Source organism: Toxorhynchites rutilus, chromosome 3 (genome assembly GCF_029784135.1).
Source record: "Toxorhynchites rutilus septentrionalis strain SRP chromosome 3, ASM2978413v1, whole genome shotgun sequence".
NCBI lineage: Eukaryota > Metazoa > Arthropoda > Insecta > Diptera > Culicidae > Toxorhynchites > Toxorhynchites rutilus.
Window position 1 is genome coordinate 189,996,087 of NC_073746.1, and position 23,309 is coordinate 190,019,395.

Sequence of the window (23,309 nt, forward strand, 5' to 3'; positions counted from 1 at the left end):
ACTTGCTACGGCCATAACAAAGAACTTCAACGCGTTTTCCTCAAAACTAGTTTTTTCAAACTGGCGTACGCGATATCTCAAGTTCTACTGAACCGATTCGAATTTGTATGGATACAATCTACAGGCATCTCTCTATCGCATGAACCCCTAAAAAGTGATATTTTAAAAATATTTTTTGCAAATTGGAATGTTTCTCTAACACAGACTCCAAAACCATGACACCTGGGGAAATCGGTATTGCAAAATAAACGCAAGCAGCGCGTACTTTTGTACTCGCTTGCGTTTCTGCAAATTGAAATGTTTCTCTAACACAGATTTTAAAACCATCGAGTCTGGGGAAATTTGCATAGAAAAATAGATGCAAGCAGCGGGTACTTTTGTACTCCCTTGCATTTTTGCAAACCGGAATGTGTTTTTTCCAATACAGATTCCGAAACCAAGAAGTTTTGAGATTTGTTTGCAATTGAATTCGTAAATTGTTTCATTCATTCACTAGTTTAATTAATAATTATAATCAATACACACAAAAGATAGCGTAGTGGCGATACCGTGCCCAATCCATAGTTTTTGAAAAATCAGGAAAAAACGTTTTGAAAACAAAATGGGTTTTTCAAACGGCCGCAATTTTGTCAAAAAAGATGTCTTTCACTTGTCCGAGGCTCATGCGATAGCGGCATATTCCATGATTCAGAATCTGTACGTTTTTTTTTTGTTTCAGATAGCTGGAATTGTGTACGCTATGGCACAACTTTTTCTTGAATCATCTCACTTCATCAGCTCTTAACTATTCTAGTTATGTATACATGCAAGTCGGGGATTTTTTTGGTGTTGAATACTTTTGGACTCGCTTGTCGTTGTGCAGACCGGAATATGTTTCCCTAAAACGTACTTTTAAACAAAGAAGCCTGGGGAAATCATCATTTCAGATACTAGAGGTGAATTTTCAGATACTAGAGGAACTTTCGCGGTTCGAGAACTACGTAAACATAAAATGTGCAATAATTTCAGAGGGAAATGTAAAATACAATGATCGTTTGACAACTCTTCCGTTCATATATTTTGGTAGTCCTAGGCATCATATCAAATGTAAAAGGACGTTAATTAAATTTGCTTGTAATGAAAAACACAATCTATTACAATGCATGAATTGATCTTACATGGCAACTGTTCAAAATTATACAAACTTCTAATATGTAAATCTACGGTCTGGTAACGATATCCATATTATTCTCTATCAGTTTGCCAGGCCAGGCCTACTAGTTTGAAATTGTTCGAATTTCAAATGAAAATTTTAGTAGCAAAAATAAAAAAACTAAAAAGTTATTTCAAAAACTTCGATGCATTCTAAAATAATATTCGAATTGGTAAACAAGTGGATTGTATAATATAATTGCGTAATTCTACGTCGAAAATGCGGTCGTGTCCGACATACAAGCCCCTACCATTTTTTTTATTTATTAATAATGCAATTTGACATATGAAGATTATCTTTGAAAAACGTTCATTTGTTGGTTCATTGATTACTTATCAACGTCATAAGGTCCTCAATAAATGATAACTCTTTCTGAGCATCCGCAAGTATTTGCACTTTTCTGGCCTCTAACTCCTTCGCTTCTTGCGCCGCTTTGCACTTCCGTTCCGCTACGATCTTCTTATTCTTCTTATCTTCCTGATTGGACTTCTTGAGAGCTTCAATGTAACGCTCGTGAGAGCTCTTCGCGTATTTTTTTTTTCAAGACCGAAATACATGCGCTTTTTTGCAACATCAGGATAGTTGGCATTAACTGCTGGATCGATACAAGATATATATCGTGTCACGGGATACGACAAATGTGATCGTTCCTTCATTTTTCGACAGTTCTATCGAAAAATCAAGATATTTTTCTCAGAAACTTGATTTTTCTCCACAACACTTTTGGTTTTTAGCTGCTGGTAGAAACGATTTATCAGAAAGATGAACGTTTGTGAGAGACTTCAGATTACCTTTCAAAAGCGAAGGCTTGATCAATTTATCCATTACAGCAATTCCAAATGCAGATTTTAAAAACTTGTATTTTTGATTCCAATGAAAGTGTGTATTCCGTTTGGGTTGGAGGAAATATGAGTTTTTCACAGCAATTGGAAATTTTTCGACTCAAGCGTAACTTTTGAAAAGGGCGTATTGATTTGAGTAAGAGAAATCTTTGATAATTTATATCTCAAAAACTATGAGTCGTACCGAAATATTGTCTTAGAAAGAGGTATAGAGTATTGATGGTTGAATATGAAAAAATGTACACTAAGAAAAAAACATTAGTACTCTTTTTTTTATTTACAAAATAAAAATTCAATTTGCAATATTCAAAATACATATTTTTGACGTAGGACTACGTCTTTCATTTCTATACCGGGGTGTAAAATCAAAGTTTCGAAAACGAAAGCGTTACGCCGGAGACCGAGATTTTGAGCGTTAATAGCTCCTAAACAACTGAACGAAATGGTATGATAAACACTTCATTCGAAAGATAAAATGTCTACGCGTTCTATATTTGTTACTTTTTGATCCAAAAACTTGTTTCAATAGTCTTAAAATTGCTTTCAAAACAGGCTATTGAAATCACCAATCGGTATATAAGCGAGCGCCGCTCGGAAATCCACTCAGTTCTAATTCAACAGCGATTGGAGCATGTTGTCGCTGTTGTGGTGAAGCTCTTCGTTTATCATGAAAGCGCGGATGAACGGTGTCACCAAGAGCCTGTTTGTGCACCCTAGGCCAGAAGGGAATCCATCAGGAGGAGAGTGATGCCACAAACGGTTCCCCGGGAAGACATCGCTACATACACATACACGCGCGGAATTCTTTCCGTTTGGATGCCATTCAGCATCGAGAAAGTTCCGGAAAGATCTAATCATTTCTGGAAAATAATCTGCCAGTTCCTCTGGGAATTTAAAAATACATTCATGTGAAAGAGTTTATTTGAATGTTTTCTATCCATGTAACACTGTGACCAAATATGTTTCAATCAAGTACTATTAACAGGTGGTTATCGAGTTAGTATTAACCACTGGTGGGCTTCCAGTATCGAGGAAAATGTGGAAATATCTAATCATTGCTGGAAAATAATCTGCCAGTTCCTCTGGGAATTCAAAAATACATTCATGTGAAAGAGTTTATTTGAATGTTTTCTATCCATGTAACACTGTGACCAAATATGTTTCAATCAAGTACTATTAACAGGTGGTTATCGAGTTAGTATTAACCACTGGTGGGCTTCCAGTATCGAGGAAAATGTGGAAATATCTAATCGTTGCTGGAAAATAATCTGCCAGTTCCCCTTGGAATTGAAAATTACATTCAAGCGAAAGAGTTTATTTTAATGTTTTCTATCCATAAAATATCCATATAATACATTTGGGTTTGTGATTTGTCAATCAAGTACAGTTAGCAGGTTAGCTTCTGAAGATTATTCTTCAGAACAAGGTTTTTCGTATCCTATATTGGATGCATTAAACCTTGTGCCTCCAACGTAACGCTCTCGTTTTCGAAGTCCCCCAAATATTCATTTATTCATTCATTCAGAATGGATTTAGATTCAACTTCGAACAAATGATCTCTAAATCAACGATAGTCCTACGTCACCCTTGCGGTTATACCATAGATATAACCCACTTCCTGTTTTTTATTTTATTTTTTTTTTTTTTCATACAAAATAGAAGTCATGCAGAAAATTTCAAAAGTTACGCTTGAGTCAAAAAATTCCCAATTGCTGTGGAAAACTCATATTTCCTCTAACCCTTTAATTTTCCTCTAACTGTTCGGAAACATATGCGGAAAGAGCTGAGCACCAGTGTTTTCGGTGCGAGCAGAATTGTGTGATGACACAGTTTCAAGTACCCATATTAGCTCTGCCTTCGTCATATTTTCTCCAAGAATCATGGGTTCAGGTCTACCACTTGCTGAGGAAGATTGCCCAAATGAGATCTCGATCTGACTCGTCTCTGTATTCGGCGTTTCAGTGAAATGGATAAATTACAGTTTTTCCCAACTCTACCCGCGACAGCGATTTTCGTTGCAATTTCTTTGGCAGGGCCTATTGAGAGAGAACAAAAAAAAACAGTCGAGTTTAATTCTATGGATCAATTTACAACGTTTACCTGTAACAACAGCTCCTCCTACATTTGATGTCGCCGCCGAGCGAGCGCAAGCCTCGCAAGCTCTGGCTAGCTAATTTGCCCATAGAATTTATTTTGAAGGTTTTGTTGCACCATGTATATCTTGCTGATTTTGAACCTTTGGGATTCTTTGGGATTCACCAACATCTAAATTCCACGGTATCGTAGTGAATTTAGTCCATTTTTATCAATATGAATGGTATTTAAATATGTTTTTCAGTTAGAACACGTTTCTTCGTATAATTTCATGATGTTTTCCTCGCGTTTTATATATGGATTGATGCATTATTAACAAAAAAAATGTTTGTTCACATTCACGAGAGGTCTAAGCCAGCATTGAATGACACAGACCTATTAGTCCAGTGATATGTGTTCACAGAGAACTTCACATATTTTATCCGTGTGGTGATGCAGTCTTGCACACTCGAATGAGCATGGTTTGTAGAATCGAAAATAGAAAGCGTGTAGGTTGGTGCATGGCGGTTAACGCATGTGTAATTTTTGATGGTTGTATTTGTGGGAAGATGAAAAATCAAACTTGCGTCGATTTGAGACTCCGACTCTAGACGGGACTAAAGCGTCGACGAACGCTCCGTTGACTGATTGATGATCAATGTAAATAAAACATACAGGTACACTACATTTAAATAATAATTAAAAATACTAATTCATCTGATTTTTCCTGGTTTTGTATAAAAATTCCCGGTTTATCCTGGTGAAAAAAATTCCTGGCTATTTCCCGGTTTTCCCGGTTGAGTTGCCACCTTGGATTATCCCGCAAGCGAACGACACGATCTACAAGGACCCTGTCGACACCACGAACATGCTACGGGGATACATCGCTGAATTGTGCTTAATTTCTGGATAAGAATCGGAGTTCATCCGTCAAAAAAGGGGACACGAACTCAGTTAATCGATTCGGATTCCGAGCAACCGTATTGGAAAGACATTCAACAAACAGTTCTCCGTCGAAGAACTTACACGTTACACGTACTAACACGTTCAACACTTGAGATCAAGAATTTCGACTCTTCGAACAACACCTTGATCAGTTTTTGACATAGAACTACGTCTTTCATTTCTAATACTCCCTTACTCATGTGTTATCGTCCCGTAGTAATGCGGAATGAAAGAAAAAAAAATTCTCGCGAGCTGTTGCTCTGTTTTCTTCTGAAAACAAACCAAAGCATCGTCGGATGTCAATTGAGTTTCGGACACTAGTTCTATTGATATGTACAAACGTAAATCTCAAATAATAGCATGACGAGTGGCATAAATGAAGGTGCGGTTATTCTATCGAATGGAAGAGATACAGTGAGAAGAGATATGTATGGATGAATCATGTCCATTCGTCAATGTAGCTTATGAGCCCGCGATATTCGTATGAAGAGAAGTGTGGCTGACGGTAATTGTTCGTTCAAATTCAAATGAATGAGTTGATTTTTTCCAGCACTGCTCACCGCTTTTCACATGATATGGTCGTAAGTGAGCCATTTCTATCGCTTCAAGAATAAATCGATTCTCTTGCGATTCGTAGACCAAACAAAAATCAGAACCAAAACTCAAATACGGTAGAATATGGCGCATTTTCTGATACATCCTTGACACGTGCTTAAACTCAACTAAGTCAAGCAATCATCAACGCATGAGAAATTTGTGTTTGCTATGAAATCTTATTTTTATAATGTCACCTAGCACAAGCACTTGTACAACCAATATATTGACTACTCCAGCCATTTACCGAAAAAAAACGAATTCCTTTTTCAATATTACATTTCAGAAATTGATTTGCGTTGCGAAACGTTGAAAAAAATCGATGTCAACTTCTAAATTTTCTTTGTCATTATTGTATCAATGAAAGGTTCCTACTTGTATTGGTCATCTTCAAAAATGGTTTGAAGTTCCTCTATGTAGCGAACGGAGTTCAGATAATCCAGTGTTTTCGTGATTGGTTGAATGTGTGAGTAATCCGATCCCTGATAATTTGATATCACTCGTAAAATGTTGTTCATCTTGGTACATCGTTGTTCCGATTCCAATCCACCCCTATGTGGATGTGCGAGATCTATGTACACCAAATCAGTCAGGAACAAACCTGAAAATATAAAAAAATGTAATCAAATGTAATTAAGTTAGGTGTAAATTGAGAAACGACGATGACTGCGACGTGGTACAGATGGAACGATTCTCGTGACGATACACTGAAAACGCGTGACGATACACGGACGCAAAAAAATCCACCCCATCCGAAATCAAAGTGTTACAGCTTGAACTTGAGCTTGGGTAGACTGTACACTTCGTAGTTGCTCTCCGTGATTAACATCAATCAGTGAAATTTCACAAAGAACACACTGAATGACGCTTGGGAGTAGCAATTCATTCTCATTGTGCAATCCCATTCGAAACCAAAGTGTTTCAATATTTAAAAAAAAAACTTTTCGATATTCCAGTCAATACTACGTAAAAGTAGGTAATTAGTAGACCATTCTGCCATTTCAGTATCGTTGATTTATTTGTTAGAAAAACAAAAAATGTCTTTTGTTCTTAAATAGACACTTTTAAGGTACGACATAAACAAATCCACTTCATGGTTTATTCAAAATATAATAAGAGCAAAAAAAAACAAAAAATAATAACGCCGCTGATAGAGGATACAGCGCTCTGTTCTTGGCTCAAGCAGAGTACCATCTAAACTGGAATCTGCAAACAGTGGAGGAGAAGATTGCAGCTTGGAAGCAGAAGCAGCGCTGCATGATTCCTATTCCCATCAACTGCACCGGCCACAGGCCGCATCTAATCTGTGGCAAACGCGTGGTGAATTCTCTTCAGAAGTAGATATCGACATGATAGCCATCCAGGACGGGAAAATGCCGACAAGAAACTACAGGTGGTTCGTCTGGCATCAAGACGTTGATGACATTTGCCGAATGTGCCTTCAACCAAGTGGAAATATATAGCACATCATAGGAGGTTGTCTCGTTTTGGCCAACGCAGCCTACATCGACCGCCACAACGACGTGGCCCGCATTGTCCATCAACAACTGACGCTCCAATGTGGTCTATTGGAAGACATCGTACCAAACTAAAGGTACCTGCCTGCACCTGTCCTGGCAAATGCCCGTTTCAATCTGTACTGGGATCGTACTGTGTATGACAAGAGCGACCGAAACGTCATCGATGTCGCTATTCCATTTTTTTTTTGAAATTAATTTATTTTGGTCCAAGGAGATTTGTTCTAACTACTTTTTGATTATGATATCTCGTAAATGACCGCCTCTGGCCTTGACCGCAAAATGTGCCCTTTTTTCGGCATTTTCCATCACTTTGCCCAATGTTTCGGCCGATATGGCAGCAATTTCTTGTCGGATATTGTCTTTCAGCGCAGCCAGGGTCCTTGGTTTACCAGTGTATACCTTGGATTTTAAATATCCCCATAAAAAAAGTCAGGAGGCTTCAAATCAGGTGATCTCGGTGGTCAGTCATAATCGCCGTTTTTCGATAATAATCTTCCGGGGAACATTTCGCGCAATAATTTGGTCGTGGCAGCCGCTGTATGGCATGTAGCGCCGTCCTGTTGGAACCAGTAATTGTCCAATTCATTTTCACGAACAAATGGCAATAAAAAGATGCCTAACTCTTGCGAACGATGGCGACGATGTCGATGGAGTCTCTGCAACACTGGCTCGAACGGCATCAATATTCTCGTCGAAACGTCTTGGTCGTTGTCTGGACAGATGACTGGCATTACCAACACTACCAGACGATATAAATTTGGCATATAATCGACGTATAGTGTTGTCTCCAGGCGATGTTTTAACTTTATTTTTATTTTTCCACGCACGTTTAGTTAACACAATTGAGAAGTTATTTTGAATGTACAGCTTGACAATTTCAGCGCGTTGTTTAGGTGTGTATTGTTCCATGGTTAAAATTGTACTGAAATGACGCTTCCAACGCGGTATGACATTTGTTAATCTGACATCTCTGTCAAAAGTTATGGGGTTACCAGATGCTTCCACTTTAAATGGCCCACCCTGTACATCGGTGAAACACACGACACATACTTGAAACGGGTTCATTATAACCGTAATTAGTGCGTGATGATGGGAGAAATTATTGGTACGCAAATAACGTCGGCTAGTATTGAAATTTATTAACCGAAGAAGTTCAGGACAATCAATGTTTGATGAAATCAAATCTGACGTAAATAGGGCCTTGGCAACATCTCTTCGAGAATGTGGAGGCGATCTGGCGTAGTGGTAATATCCATACCTCTCACGCTAAAGGTCACGAGTTCAATTCTCACTCCCGACATTCTTCCAAAAATGGAAGTAAAAGTGACGAACCAGCCTAATGAGTTGAAAATCACTATAATACAGATAAAAAAAAATCTCTTCGAGAACGTAATAAGTCCGGCCCAATCAATCTACAACAGTCCTCATAGCTGGGAAGATTGAGAGGATCATTCCACGGCAAATTGCGCAAGGCGAATCGGACAATTTCCGTTGAATTGATTCAATTCGTTGAATGCTATTTTGGTAGTATGTTAGCCATACTACACAAGCGTACTCAAGAGTTGAACGTACCAATAGGCAGTATAGTGCCTTTATGCAATGCACATCTTTAAACTACGGAAAATGAAGGCAAGCGATTTGGATGCTAGACGTGATGTAGGGAATGTGGGCACGAAATGTCCGCTTGGAGTCCAACAACGCCAAGGTTTTTGATGGTGTTGACACGTTCCAATATTACACCATGCAGCTTATAATCGAAGACTATTGAAGAGCGCTTGCGGGAAAACGATATCACAGAACACTTCGATGGATTTAGAGTCATTCTGTTATTTACACACCATTCGGCGAAAATATCCAACTGTTGTTGAAGAAACTCGGCGTTTACAATGGAATTCACAGGAAGGAATAATTTAAAATCATCTACGTATGAAAGATTCAAGCACTTCAAACATAAATTGATTACAGAAGGAATATGTATGGACCGAGATGACCCCCTTGCGGAACACCAGATGTTACATGAAATGGAGTAGATGTGGTATCACCGACAGAAGCTGTGTGTGTAATCGCCGGAATGATTCCCATCTGCATCACTCTGGCGGAAGATAGCGAGTGCTACAAGCGACGGGAAAGCAGAGGTATCCGGAAATTGATGAGAGCGGAGTCGTTGGACAAATGGCAGTATGAATGGGATACGGCAGAAAATGGTAGATGGACGTACAGGCTGATACCGGTACTTTCGACCTGGTTGAACAGGAAACACGGTGAAGTTAACTTTTACTTGACGCAGTTTCTGTCTGGGCATGGCTGTTTCAGGCAATATCTACACCGGTTCGGGCACGCAGTTTCACCCCTCTGTCCGGAGTGTGGAGATATGGAGGAAACACCGGAGCACGTCGTTTTTGTCTGTCCCAGGTTCACCGAAAGGCGCGAGGGGCTGCCTGCACTTCATGTCGAGAATATTGTGGAGGAGATGTGTCGCGACGAGATGATCTGGAATGCCGTGAGCAGTGCAATCACACAAATCATGTCGGAGCTGCAGCGAAGGTGGAGGGCTGACCAAAGTGCTGACAACGTCCGACGGTGAAAGGTGAACAACGGCGACGGCTGTTGCAAGAGATGGTACCTCACGAGAGTAGCTGTGACGGGGTGCGCGTTGTGTTGGAGGGCACCACCTAATCGGCTCTCCGCTGGGAAGAGAAATCCTGCGAGGGTGACTGTGACGGGGCGCGCGTCAAGTTGGAGGGCGCTTCCTAATCGGTGCACGTCTCGACAGGTAAACGGATACTGCCGCGGAGAACAGCAAAAGGCCTACCTGACAACGCCTGATCGTGGCCTGGATGGAGGAACACCGCGAACATTTCGAAGGAACGAGCATCAAGGATGAAGCCACGATCAAAATGGTGAATACCCCACGAGAGTAGCTGTGACGGAGTGCGCGTCAGGTTGGAGGGCACTGCCTAATCGGCGCTCCGTTGGGAAGAGAAATCCTGCGAGGGTGACTGTGACGGGGCGCGCGTCAAGTTGGAGGGCGCTTCCTAATCGGTTCACGTCTCGACAGGTGAGAAACCCCGCGAGGGTGGCTGTGACGGGTTGCGCGTCAAGTAGGAGGGCAATTCCTAATCGGTTCACGTCTCGACGGGTAAATTCAAAATGCCTGCGAAGAGGACATCAGCGCAGTGGAATTAAAAACGAATGGAAAGAAAAAAATATTGAGAAAAAGGGAAGGACAACGCTAGTTAGCGTTGAAAACTCGAGAAGTGCATGAGCACAGCCGCCCCCTGAAGTAGTCGCCTAGATGTGGTCCCAGGGGGAATAAGGCAACGAGTAGAGGGCTTGGTTTTTGTGGGTGCGATCCCCACTCGACGTCTGGGTTAACCCTTCCCAGGTAAGGCTGGTAGAGCGTTCCTCACCTCTTAAAAAAAAAAAAAAAAAAAAAAAAAAAAAAAAAAAAAAGATGTGGTATCACCGATCTTCACTTACATGACACGGTCGGTTAAATGAGAAAGTAGCCAGCTGAGAAAAGAGCCGTTGAAACCGAGGAGCTGAAGCTTAGCTACAGCGATGTTATGGTTGATTTTGTCAAATGCAGCAAAGAAATCGGTGTATATTGCGTTGATCAGCTGTCTCCTTTCAAGTGAACGAGCTATGAACGAGGTATACAAAACAAGATTTGTTGCAGTTGATCGTTTGGGCATGAAGCCATGTTGTTCCTCGGCGATGTGTTTATTTCAAGCATTTTGAGTTTATTACAGGGTAGGCTCCGATAGATGCCAGGTAGATAGATGTCCTGTTTGCAGAAGAATAACGGTCTCTCCATAGACAATCGCGATGTTTGGAAAGTTTCCTTAGGTAAAATCTTTTCATGGATTTCAATCATTTTAAGTTTCAATCGTTTTAACTTAACCAGAGGAGCAGGTATTTGGGTTACAACTGTGCTGTGAACGATTTCCGAACCTACGAAGCGAAGCATATGTCGAGCGTGCGGTGGTTATCATAAGGGATTTCATTCATCTGACACAATCCAGTGGTACTAATGCCATCTGAATGAACAGGAAACAGATATTTCGAAGCACATTGGGTCCAGCCGATACCTGGCAAATCGAACAGTGTGTTGTTGTTAAGCCATGTTTCGGTGAAGGCAAAGACGTCATATGAGTCGTCAGAGCAGGCGAGATAATAATTGGCAATGGAAGTGTTCATACCACCAACATTCTGATAATATATCAGCAGTTGATTTTTTGCACAAAATGAATTCACACGTACCTCAACATGTTTTGTTACGGTGCAGGAGAGGGGGCTTTTCGAGGGAGAGCGCGTTGAGGCTTTGAATTGAAAAATATTGAGTATTGTTCTGATCCTGTTGACACAGTCCATTGATACGAGGTTGCATTGGAAGAGTCATTGGATCGTAACGGGCTCGCGTTGGGGGGTGTTTTAAAAAAAGAGTTATAAAAACACCAGTTGGCCAAAAGTTTCTGGAACAGACCAAACTTTCCAATGATTGGGGTACGTTCAATTTGAACGATAGAAAAGTTATGGGTCTATGAAGTAAAGTAGGACGATTCTTTTTTGCGGTGTGATGTTTTCCTTGCTTCTGTGTTAATAACACTGGTGCAATTGAGCTCGTCGAAGCCGCTTGTTGATGGACGGCTTTTGGAGAGTTTGACAGAGGTGTAGTATCTCGCCCAGCAGCGGCTGTACATATACTAGTGTAAATATTACCAGTGGCAACAGAATATGTAGCTAGCACAGGTGGTGGAATCTGTGATATTGCTTGTAGTTGAGCTCCAGTAGAACGATCCTTTTTAGTGGCATTATGTTTTCCTTGCTTCCTTATAGATGACGCTGGTGCAGTGGAGCTCGTCGAAGTCACTGTATGTCGTGATCGACTTCTGCAGTTCGCAAGTCCATCGTGTTGGTGGTAACTGTGACAATAGAAGATGTTGCGGGCACAGGTGCTATAAGCTGAAGATAGTCCGTATTACTTGAACGTTCAGGATTGCGCAAACTCGTTGACGTGAGTTCTTCCACGATATGCACGGCAAGACTGAGCGATTGTTTTGATTTTTTTTGATACTTCGCTGTTATCACGCAGTATCATTCATCCTAGTGGCTGGACATATACCATTCTCAGCATTACCTGGTAAAACTATCAGACCCGATATATCCATTGATGCATCTACTCTAATTCGTTTTCCAATACGGGAAGATGTTAAACGTGATGATGAAAGGCTGCTAGTTCCTCTTATTCAAGTTGATTTCAGCAGGGTGATCAGTGTCAACAAAAAATGAGTTGAAAACTTTGCTGAATTCGAACTGCATATTATCAATCTCGTCGTCAAAATTCTGTACATCTCCTGGCATAGTAGTCTGGGGTGCGTGTTTACAGCAGCACGAACGAGGTAAATTCTGGCCGTAAGCACGGCATAGAGAGCGAGTCACATCTATTTGGGCCCCAATGTGGCGAACGATGGACGAGAGGCGATCATTGATTGAATTCAACGTTGGTAATTACTGGTCGGCACTTGCTTTAGTGTTGATACAAAGTGCGCATAACCACTCCGCTCCGGAGCAATCCCGAATAATTTTGTGCTGATTGCCCGAAATGCCCGCACACTTAAGGTGGTACATTTTTTCGCACTTCCAGCAGGCGATTCTGCTGCTGCGAGCGAAATGCGTAAAGCAAAGGGCAATATTTTCCGGGTTTTTTTTTCATTGAATTATATCTTTTTCTTTAAATAAATACCAATCATGTCTTAAAATACACAAAAGAAATATTACAGAGACACGCACAGTATATGAGTATACGAGTTACGATTTTTCGCGCGAGTACAGGAGGATTAACATAGTTATTAACAACATAAAGCCAATACAAGTCAATAAATTGTAAATTAGTTTCAGCACAACTAAATATTAGGCTGTCAAAAAAGTCCTGTGGTATTTCCGCCAGGTGTCGTTGTAAGTGCGTAGTTCTAGTTGTATTCATTGTATCGAGTCATACTATAGCTTGTTGGAAAGGTATTTTTGCGCGCTATAATATATATAATAATAGTCCTGGAAAGTGTTTTGTTTGGTTAAGTCGTTCGTGAGTTATAGTGTCGTAAATATGGAGCAAAATAAAGAGAAAATCCGACATACTTTACAGTACTACTATGACAAAGGCAAAAATGCATCTCAAGCTGCCAATAAAATTTGTGCAGTTTATGGACCCGATACAGTTTCCATTTCCACCGCACAACGATGGTTTCAACGTTTTCGTTCTGGTGTAGAGGTCGTCGAAGATGCGCCACGCTCCGGAAGGCCTGTCGTCGAAAAATGCGACAAAATCGCTGAATTAGCCGAGAAAGACCGGCATAGTAGCAGCCGTAGCATCGGCCAAGAGCTGGGGATAAGTCATCAAACCGTTATTAACCATTTGAAGAAGCTTGGATTCACAAAGAAGCTCGATGTATGGGTGCCACACACGTTGACGCAAAAAAAACATCTTTGACCGTATCGACGCATGTGAATCGTTGCTGAATCGCAACAAAATCGACCCGTTTATGAAGCGGATGGTGACTGGCGATGAAAAGTGGGTCACTTACGACAACGTGAAGCGCAAACGGTCGTGGTCGAAGCCCGCTGAAGCGGCTTAGACGGTGGCCAAGCCCTCATTAACGGCCAGGAAGGTTCTGCTGTGTGTTTGGTGGGATTGTCAAGGAATAATCTATTATGAGCTGCTTCCCTATGGCCAAACGCTCAATTCGGACCTGTACTGCCAACAACTGGACCGCTTGAAGGTAGCACTCATGAAGAAGAGGTCATCTTTGATAAACAGAGGTCGCATTGTCTTCCATCAGGACAACGCCAGGCCACACACTTCTTTGGTGACGCGCCAGAAGCTCCGGGAGCTCGGATGGGAGGTTCTTTTGCATCCGCCGTATAGTCCGGACCTTGCACCAAATGACTACCACCTGTTTTTGTCCATGGCGAACGAGCTAGGTGTTGGGTTACACAACCGTGTGACATCGATGCAAATTCGACCCTGACTATTTATCCAATTTCTACACATTTCTACACACATACTCGTTGCTATGGATACGGTAATAAATAAAAATTTTCATTCCATCTTCGTCACTTAGAGAGTAACTACGTTTTATTATTCTGCTCCGTTTTCCATTATCCTGCGATAGGTTATGGGACCAGCAGCGGAGTAAAAGTAATTTTATTAAACGGTTAATTATCGCGAAAAGTGATGGAAGGAAATCGATTTTCGCTGCAAAAGCAGAATAACAGTAACTATCCAACCAGGCGCTTCAAGATCGAGTTGCTGCTCGTGCGGGAGGATCTTTGGTACTACGTGGAGCCGGGAGTGAAACCGGAAACGGTGACACAAGCAACGTGGGATGCAGGTGACGCCAAGGCAAGGGCCACCATCGGACTACTAGTCGAAGATAACCAACACGGTCTGATTCGCGGATCGACGACGGCCAAAGCCGTCTGGACGGCGCTTCAAAACCACCACCAGAAAACCAGTTTAACGTCGAAGGTGTCGCTCCTAAAACGTATTTGCGACAAACGTGTCGTCGATGGCGAAGATATGGCGGAGTTTTTGTTCGAGATGGAGGAGTTATTCTCCCGTCTGGCCAATGCTGGCCAGGAACTGGCAGAAAACCTTACGGTTGCGATGATCCTAAGGAGTCTCCCTAGCTCATTCGACACTTTAACCACAGCCCTCGAAAGTCGTTCCGACGACGAACTAACATTGGAGTTGGTCAAGCGGAAGCTGTTCGACGAAGCGGCGAAACGGCAAGGTTCCAGTTCGAGTTCGGCATTGAAAGTCATTCACGACGGTAAGAAGAAAAAACAAATCGTTTGTCATTACTGCAAGAAGCCGGGACACAAGCAGAACGAATGCCGGAAGTTGGTTCGTGACTCGGAGAAGGGGTCCAAAAGTGCTGAGAAACCCTCCAACAAGAAGGAATCCGTGTCCTTCGCCCTAGCTGCAGGAGGAGCAATAGAAAGCAGTAGAACCAAACCATGGATTGTAGATTCCGGCGCAACGCGACATACCGTCGCTGATCGAAAGTTATTCCGAGAGCTGCGTGAAAGTGAAGTTAAATTTGTTAACCTGGCAGACGGCAAGCAAGCGGTCGTACGTGGTGAAGGTTCCTGTGTCATCGAGTGCTCAGATGAACAAGGTTTTCGTCGGGAAGTTACATTAAGTTTTGCCTTATACACTCCTACACAGCCATTGTTATATCGCAAGCGAGTAGACATAGATTTTTCTCCCGCTGCGAATAATCGTTGTTTATGTTTATTTTGTCTAACATTATATATAATTGTACGTGTAAATTTCACGGAGCACCACGCAGGCCGTGGAAGTGAGTTTTACCGTCGTTAGTTTGTGTCCGTACCGCCTGTTTATCCGCCGCGAATATCGTGTGTACCAGTAGTATTGTGAACAATTGTTTACGTTTGTTGAGTAGCTAGCGCTGGTGCGGTTACAGCGCCGTACACAAGTTTTTGGACATATCGTTTGTGTTATCCTGTTTGGTGTACAATTTGTAACACTTTTTAATTGTACAAAACAAATAATTTTCGTGCTGTTTGTGGACATAGAAGCCGTACCGGTTGTCGGGTAAGGGTCGGGCCTCCCCCGTAGTGCGTGATAACAAAAAACATTTTAGTGGTGTTTGGCAGTGATTGAGTATTCGCTGAGCCGCCGCCATGGCGGATGTCCCCGGCCCCGCACCCACGGTGTGGGGCCATAAAGGCGGTGGGAACTACCGCAATATTCAAGGCAGTTATTCGAGAGCAACGTTACCAGAACATATGGATCCGGATGGTGAACACGGTGAGCTTATTGTACTGCGCATTACTGGTGTTGGCGATGACGGTAAAGATAAGGACCTCCCCCCCGCACCTTTTCTCATTCGTAAATCTATTGAGAGCTGTGTTAAGAAAATCGAGGGCGCCTTCCCAGAGAGCAATGGTGCGGCTTACGCTCTTAAAGTTCGTAATAAAAAAAGCGGATGCTCTACTACAGCTGACACAATTATCTGATGGACATATCGTTTGTGTTATCCTGTTTGGTGTACAATTTGTAACACTTTTTAATTGTACAAAACAAATAATTTTCGTGCTGTTTGTGGACATAGAAGCCGTACCGGTTGTCGGGTAAGGGTCGGGCCTCCCCCGTAGTGCGTGATAACAAAAAACATTTTAGTGGTGTTTGGCAGTGATTGAGTATTCGCTGAGCCGCCGCCATGGCGGATGTCCCCGGCCCCGCACCCACGGTGTGGGGCCATAAAGGCGGTGGGAACTACCGCAATATTCAAGGCAGTTATTCGAGAGCAACGTTACCAGAACATATGGATCCGGATGGTGAACACGGTGAGCTTATTGTACTGCGCATTACTGGTGTTGGCGATGACGGTAAAGATAAGGACCTCCCCCCCGCACCTTTTCTCATTCGTAAATCTATTGAGAGCTGTGTTAAGAAAATCGAGGGCGCCTTCCCAGAGAGCAATGGTGCGGCTTACGCTCTTAAAGTTCGTAATAAAAAAAGCGGATGCTCTACTACAGCTGACACAATTATCTGATGGACATATCGTTTGTGTTATCCTGTTTGGTGTACAATTTGTAACACTTTTTAATTGTACAAAACAAATAATTTTCGTGCTGTTTGTGGACATAGAAGCCGTACCGGTTGTCGGGTAAGGGTCGGGCCTCCCCCGTAGTGCGTGATAACAAAAAACATTTTAGTGGTGTTTGGCAGTGATTGAGTATTCGCTGAGCCGCCGCCATGGCGGATGTCCCCGGCCCCGCACCCACGGTGTGGGGCCATAAAGGCGGTGGGAACTACCGCAATATTCAAGGCAGTTATTCGAGAGCAACGTTACCAGAACATATGGATCCGGATGGTGAACACGGTGAGCTTATTGTACTGCGCATTACTGGTGTTGGCGATGACGGTAAAGATAAGGACCTCCCCCCCCGCACCTTTTCTCATTCGTAAATCTATTGAGAGCTGTGTTAAGAAAATCGAGGGCGCCTTCCCAGAGAGCAATGGTGCGGCTTACGCTCTTAAAGTTCGTAATAAAAAAAGCGGATGCTCTACTACAGCTGACACAATTATCTGATGGTACAAACGTCAAGGTCACCTACCACAAACACTTGAACAGCACCAAGTGTGTTGTCAGTTGCGCATAAACAATTAATATGTCGGAGGAGGACATTGTGAACTGCCTCAAAGACCAAAAAGTGACAGCGGCTAGAAGACTCAAACGACGGACCGGTCCAGACGCAGTAGAAAACACTCCTGCGTTAATCCTGACAGTGAATGGTACATGTACACCTGAATTCATCTACTTTGGCTATCTGCGAGTAAGAACGAGGCCGTATTACCCATCGCCCATGCAATGCTTTAAATGCTGGGCATTCGGTCACACAAAAACCAAGTGTAGACAAAATACGCCAACCTGTGGGAATTGTTCCGTTAACCATGCGATTCCGGCGGAAGGTCCCAAATGCCAGCAGCCCTCGTTCTGCAGCAGATGCAAATCCGCAGGTCACAATCTTGCTTCCCGTTCTTGTCCGGAATACCGGAAGGAGAATACAATACAAAAGCTTAAAGTGGACAGGGACGTCGATTACAAAATGGCAAGATTAATCTTTGAGGCAGAAAATGGTCGGTCGGTAAGCTATGCCCAAGCTGTCAGAGGAGACAGAGTACCCGACCACATACCAAATAAGGAGGCAGCCCCGGATCGAAAAACAAATGACCTGGTGAAAAAAATAGAAAAAAAAGATCTTACTATCGCGAACATGGCCGCTTCAATGGAGTTACAACGTATCGAGGCGTTGAAAAACACGGAGATGATCAAGTCTCTGGTGGATAAAATCGATCAGATGGCCAATACACTAGCGGCCATGGAGCAACGATTGACCCAGAAGGACAAAATCATCACTCTGCAACAGAAGGAGATATCTAAAGCCAGGTCATTATTGCCCCAAACAAAAAGTGTCGAAACATCCGAGGTAATAAAAGTCACCCATTCCAGCCCTCCCTCCTTGTTAAACACCCCTACATCCTCCCGACCGACCAAATCCACAAGCATATTACCACAAAACTCCAGCTTGGTCAATTCCTCTGACTCCGACATAGAATCCAACGAACTAGATGACACGCTTACGAGAACACCATCTCCGTCTACACCAGTACTTCTTACCGCCCAGTCTGGAGATCGAACTACAAATGCAACGCCCTCGAATAAAAGAAAACCTGAATCCCCGCTTACACAACCACCGAAGGACATCCGTCAGAGATCGTCAACAGTAGGCAAGCAACCCGCCTTGCTTCCATATAACCTTCGATCTAATCAGCGATCAGACTCTCCATACCCACCGCTGACTAGCGGTAAGGACCGTCAGCCCAAATAGTGTTTCGTCCAACTCTTACCTCACCTGTCGCCAACCACTACTCCACCAATCAGCTCTCCGGTAGGGATAGTCGGGGCCCCGTAGATGCGGACGCTACAGCCCCACCGGAATCGACGGACAACCTCCGGCATCCCTCGCCGCGAACTGTCGCTGACCGAAGCAGCAGAGCCCCAGGTATGCAGGGCCCCAGCAGTGCGGACGTTACACCCCCACCGGAACTGCTGGACAACCTCTGCAGCCTGTGGACGAAGAAACAAACCAACGTCGATGAAGAACGAAACCCAGCGATATTTCCTGGTAGTCGAGGCCCCGTCAGTGCGGACGTTATACCCCCACCGATTCTGACGGTCTACCCCCGGCGCCAGGGAGATGCAGTATTTTACGATCCAGCTTTCGGGTGCACAAGGGTGGCAACACCTATTCCCCGACGAACTACGTGGGAATTGTACCTGAACTCGAGACGCACAAGGGTGGCAACACCTGTTCCCCGAAGGACCACGTGGGACCAGCACCAGAAATCGGGACGCACAAGGGCGGCAACGTCTATTCCCCGAAGGACTGCGTGGGAATTGCATCAGATCTCGGGACGCACAAGGGTGGAATCACTCGTTCCCCGATCGATCTCACTGGAGTTTCTTCTGCCGACATTGTGCAACTTCCGCTACCCTGTGCTATTATCACCGAAGTATCCACCGCCAAATCACAAAGTAGCGCAGAGAATTGCAGTGACGCCGAACCGTTTTTTCCCGCCGTCGGGTCAAGTGAACGAACGCTGGTTGAGAGTTCTACTCCCAGTCGCCGCGCACCGCTGTCTTGTTCGACAACACCGCGTATCGTTGCCACTGCGATCCTTTCAGCTGCCGACACAACACCATCCACAGTTAATATCCCAATCCGCCGAAGATCCGCTCGTCTCGCCGCCAGGGCTAAGCCGGCCGCCACAACCACTCCACTGGAAGCTCATGACAGGCCTGTTTCGCCTATACCAGCCGAAGCGAGGTCCGATGCCAATATCTATGATGCATGGAGACGTAGCCGAGGAGATCTCACGCAAGCTATGGCCGGGAGTTCCAGCTCCCCAACGAACCTCACCACCTTTCCTCGGCTGCTTCCGAGTGGAATGGCTGCCCAACCTGTTATCGTCGGTGGAGTTCCACCGGGAATCGTCACATTCAGTACCACTACACCTCTGATACCCCACCACACCGCCCATCACCAGGAAAGTATGTCCACCAACACATCCACCAACCTCGCTCTGCAATGGAACATCAATGGACTGTACAACAACTTGGGAGAACTGGAGATCCTTGACCGAGAGCTATGTCCGTCCGTCATCGCACTCCAAGAGATAAATCGAATTTCCACAACGAACATACAGAAAATTGTCGGGGGTAGATTCCACTGGTACACTAAGCGGGGCTCTGTTTTGCAACACTCCGTTGCTTTGGGTGTCCGGAGAAACATTCCCCATTTGCGAAAACAAATATCCACTGACCTGCCAATAATAGCAGTCCGAATCGAGGCCCCGATTCCGGTGACCATCATTTGTATATACCTGCCGTGTGGCGTAATCCCGGAACTACGACGGAAGCTGCTTGAAGCGGTAGCAGGCTTGGAGGACCCAAAAATCATCTTGGGGGACTTCAATGCTCATCACCGCAACTGGGGAATGCAAACACCAGACGTCAGAGGGAATATCATCGCCGACCTCTTGGAGGTGATGGAGCTCTCGGTCTTAAATAACGGCACTGACACTTTCCGTAGAGGAACGAGCCACACAGCCATTGATATTTCAGCAGCTAGTCTCAACTTGGTGGATAGGTTAGGGTGGAACAAAGCCGACGACCTTCATGGCAGCGATCATCACCCGATAACCATCAGCTTTAACGGCCCGCCGCCGCTCACTACTCGCAGACCAAGATGGATCTTCGAAAGAGCTGACTGGACAGCCTTTCAAACATCCTCCGACTTCTTGATATCTAGAGACAACCCAACCACCATTGCCACTTTCAACAAAACCATTATGGAGGCGGCCGAAGCCTCCATCCCAAGAACGAAAACCACTCCGGGGAAAAAAGCGCTGCATTGGTGGTCCGAGGACATCAAGTGGGAGGTCAAGAAGCGGAGAAAGTTTCTGCGTACGGCCAAACGACTACCAGTAGGAGACCCAATGAAGGAAGCTGCTATGAACAGGTATCGAGCGCAACACATCAGAGTACGGCGGTTAATCCGGAAGGCGAAGTTAGACAGTTGGACTGGTTTTCTGGAGTCTATCAACGAAAACCAGTCCTCTGCGGATCTTTGGCGCAGAGTAAATGCACTAAATGGGAAGAGAAGGCCATACAATCCCATTCTTCAAGTGAATGGTATAACCTTCAGCGATCCGGTAGATACTTCGAACACGCTCGGCGAATATTTCGCGGGATTGTCCTCGATCTCCGAATATGAGCCCGATTTCATCCGTCGACAGGGAGCGGGTATCACTTCGGTCAGCAACTTTGTGGTCCCTATGAGTCGTCCTAATAATCCTCTCAACCGGAACTTCACCATCGAGGAACTTTCTGTTGCCCTACGTTCCGCAAAAGGTGAGTCAACTGGCCCTGACGGTATCGGCTATAAGATGCTGAAACAGTTGTCTCAGCTCGGACAGTCCACCCTTCTCAGCATCTTAAACGACCTGTGGAATACACACGAATTTCCCGAGGGTTGGAGACACAGCCTAGTAATACCCATACCTAAGGTCGGTCAAAGCAGCAACAACGTGAAAGGCTACCGTCCAATTTCCTTAACCTCTTGTTCATCCAAGATCCTGGAAAGAATGGCGAATAGACGCCTGGTCACCTTTCTAACCGAAAATAGGAAATTGGACTATCGACAGTTCGCCTTCCGACCGGGTATGGGCACCAACAATTACTTCGCGACCCTCGGAGACGTGATAGCCGAAGCCAACAGGAACCGTCAGCACATGGAGATGGTAGCACTGGACCTAGAAAAGGCATACAACAGAACATGGATTCCGTTAGTGCTGAAAACTCTGGCAGATTGGGGCGTTGACGGGAAATTACTGCACTTCATCAAGAACTTCGCCACACGCCGAACCTTTGAGGTCAAAATTGGTAACATCAGTTCCCGAGCTTTCCACGAGGAAACAGGAGTACCTCAAGGTTCTGTTCTTGCCGTCACCCTCTTTCTCGTCGCCATGAATAGCCTGTTCCAGGTCCTGTCTGGGGGAGTCTTCGTGTTTGTCTACGCGGACGACATTCTTCTGATGGCAGTGGGTGACACCCATAGGATTCCACGCATCAGGATACAGGCAGCTACCAATGCCATCGGCCGGTGGGCGGCCGAGAGAGGATTTAGACTTTCAGCGCAGAAGAGCGGCCATATGGTGATTTGCAGCGATAGACATCAGGGTCCCAACTCCAGGGTCCAGCTATACAAAAACAACATTCCCCGCCGAAAAACGCTAAAGATCCTTGGAGTGTTTGTTGACCACAAACTTAACTTCCTCCGCCATTTCGAGGAAGTTAAGAAGAGCTGTGCCACCCGGTTGAACCTTCTAAAAACCATTTCCAAACCGCACCGGAGCAACAACAGAAATATTCGGCTACGGGTGGCTAAAGCCATCATCAGCAGCCGCCTCACCTATGGCCTTGAACTGACGTGTTTGGCTGGAGACAAGCTCCCAAAATCTCTGGCACCGATCTACAACAAAGCACTACGGACTGTCTCCGGTCTCCTGCCATCAACACCAGCTGCCTCTGTCTGCGCCGAAATTGGAGAACCTCCTTTCGATCTGATCATAGACTCGGCGATCGTAGCCAGGACTGCCAGTTTCTTGTCGAAAACCAGCGGTAGAGGGGAGACCCACCTGACCGCCCTTAGCAACACGATCCTGCAGCGGGTGGCGCACGCCAACCTTCCCCCAGTGGCAAAACAATCCTGGTTTGGTGCGAACGACTGGAGGTTCCCAACTGTTCTCGTCGAGAACGGTATTAGGGACAACTTTCGAGCCAGGGTGAGCTCGATCGGTCTGCTAGAATATTTCAAGGCCATCATAGCAGAAAAATACCGTCCCCACGAGATCAGATACTCGGACGGCTCAAAAGGACCATCGGGAGTTGGATTTGGGGTAAGCGATAATAATAATAGTCTGATTTCCAGCAAGAAACTCGCGGACATCTGCCAGGTCTTCTCGGCCGAAGTGGCCGGCATCTTCGAGGCAACTACAATTTCATCTTCCAAGCCGTTGTTGGTCGTCTCCGACCAGGTCCAAACATCCATGGGTACAGGCCATCAGGAAGAACATATTGCCCGACACTGTGCTCATGTGGGTCCCCGGACACAACGGCATCGCAGGGAATGAAGCGGCCGACCAGTTTGCCGGAATCGGTCACACCAGACCGTTCTTCACTCGGGATGTGCCGCTTGACGATGTGAAGTTGTGGATCACCAACTCTTTCCGCACCTTTTGGACCGAAAGGTGGTTTGCAGAGAGGGGGCAGTTCCTCAGAAAAGTCAAGGGCACGATTGTCAGGTTTGACGATGTTAAAGGAATGAGAGAACAACGAATCCTGTCCAGATTGAGGACCGGTCACTGCTCGGTCTCACACGGATTCAATAGAGGACCCTTCCATCTACTCTGCGACCTCTGCCAAATCCACAACTCCGTCGAGCACTTCTTGTGTGGTTGCCCGAAATTCGATGATCTACGAAACC

At 44.6% G+C, this 23,309-nt stretch overlaps 2 protein-coding genes across 7 annotated transcripts in view; one reads left to right on the forward strand and one right to left on the reverse strand.

The window, feature by feature from the left end:
* The window catches only part of LOC129780339 (uncharacterized), an 81,391-nt gene that overhangs the window by 37,980 nt on the left and 20,102 nt on the right, over positions 1-23,309 (forward strand). The window lies entirely within an intron of this gene.
* LOC129780338 (ras-specific guanine nucleotide-releasing factor RalGPS1) overlaps positions 1-23,309 on the reverse strand; it is a 64,859-nt gene that overhangs the window by 30,408 nt on the left and 11,142 nt on the right. For both annotated transcript variants that reach the window (XM_055788490.1, XM_055788491.1), the window contains exon 6: positions 6,022-6,247. In XM_055788490.1, the coding sequence (XP_055644465.1) occupies positions 6,022-6,247 (226 nt within the window). The remainder of the gene's footprint in view (positions 1-6,021; positions 6,248-23,309) is intronic.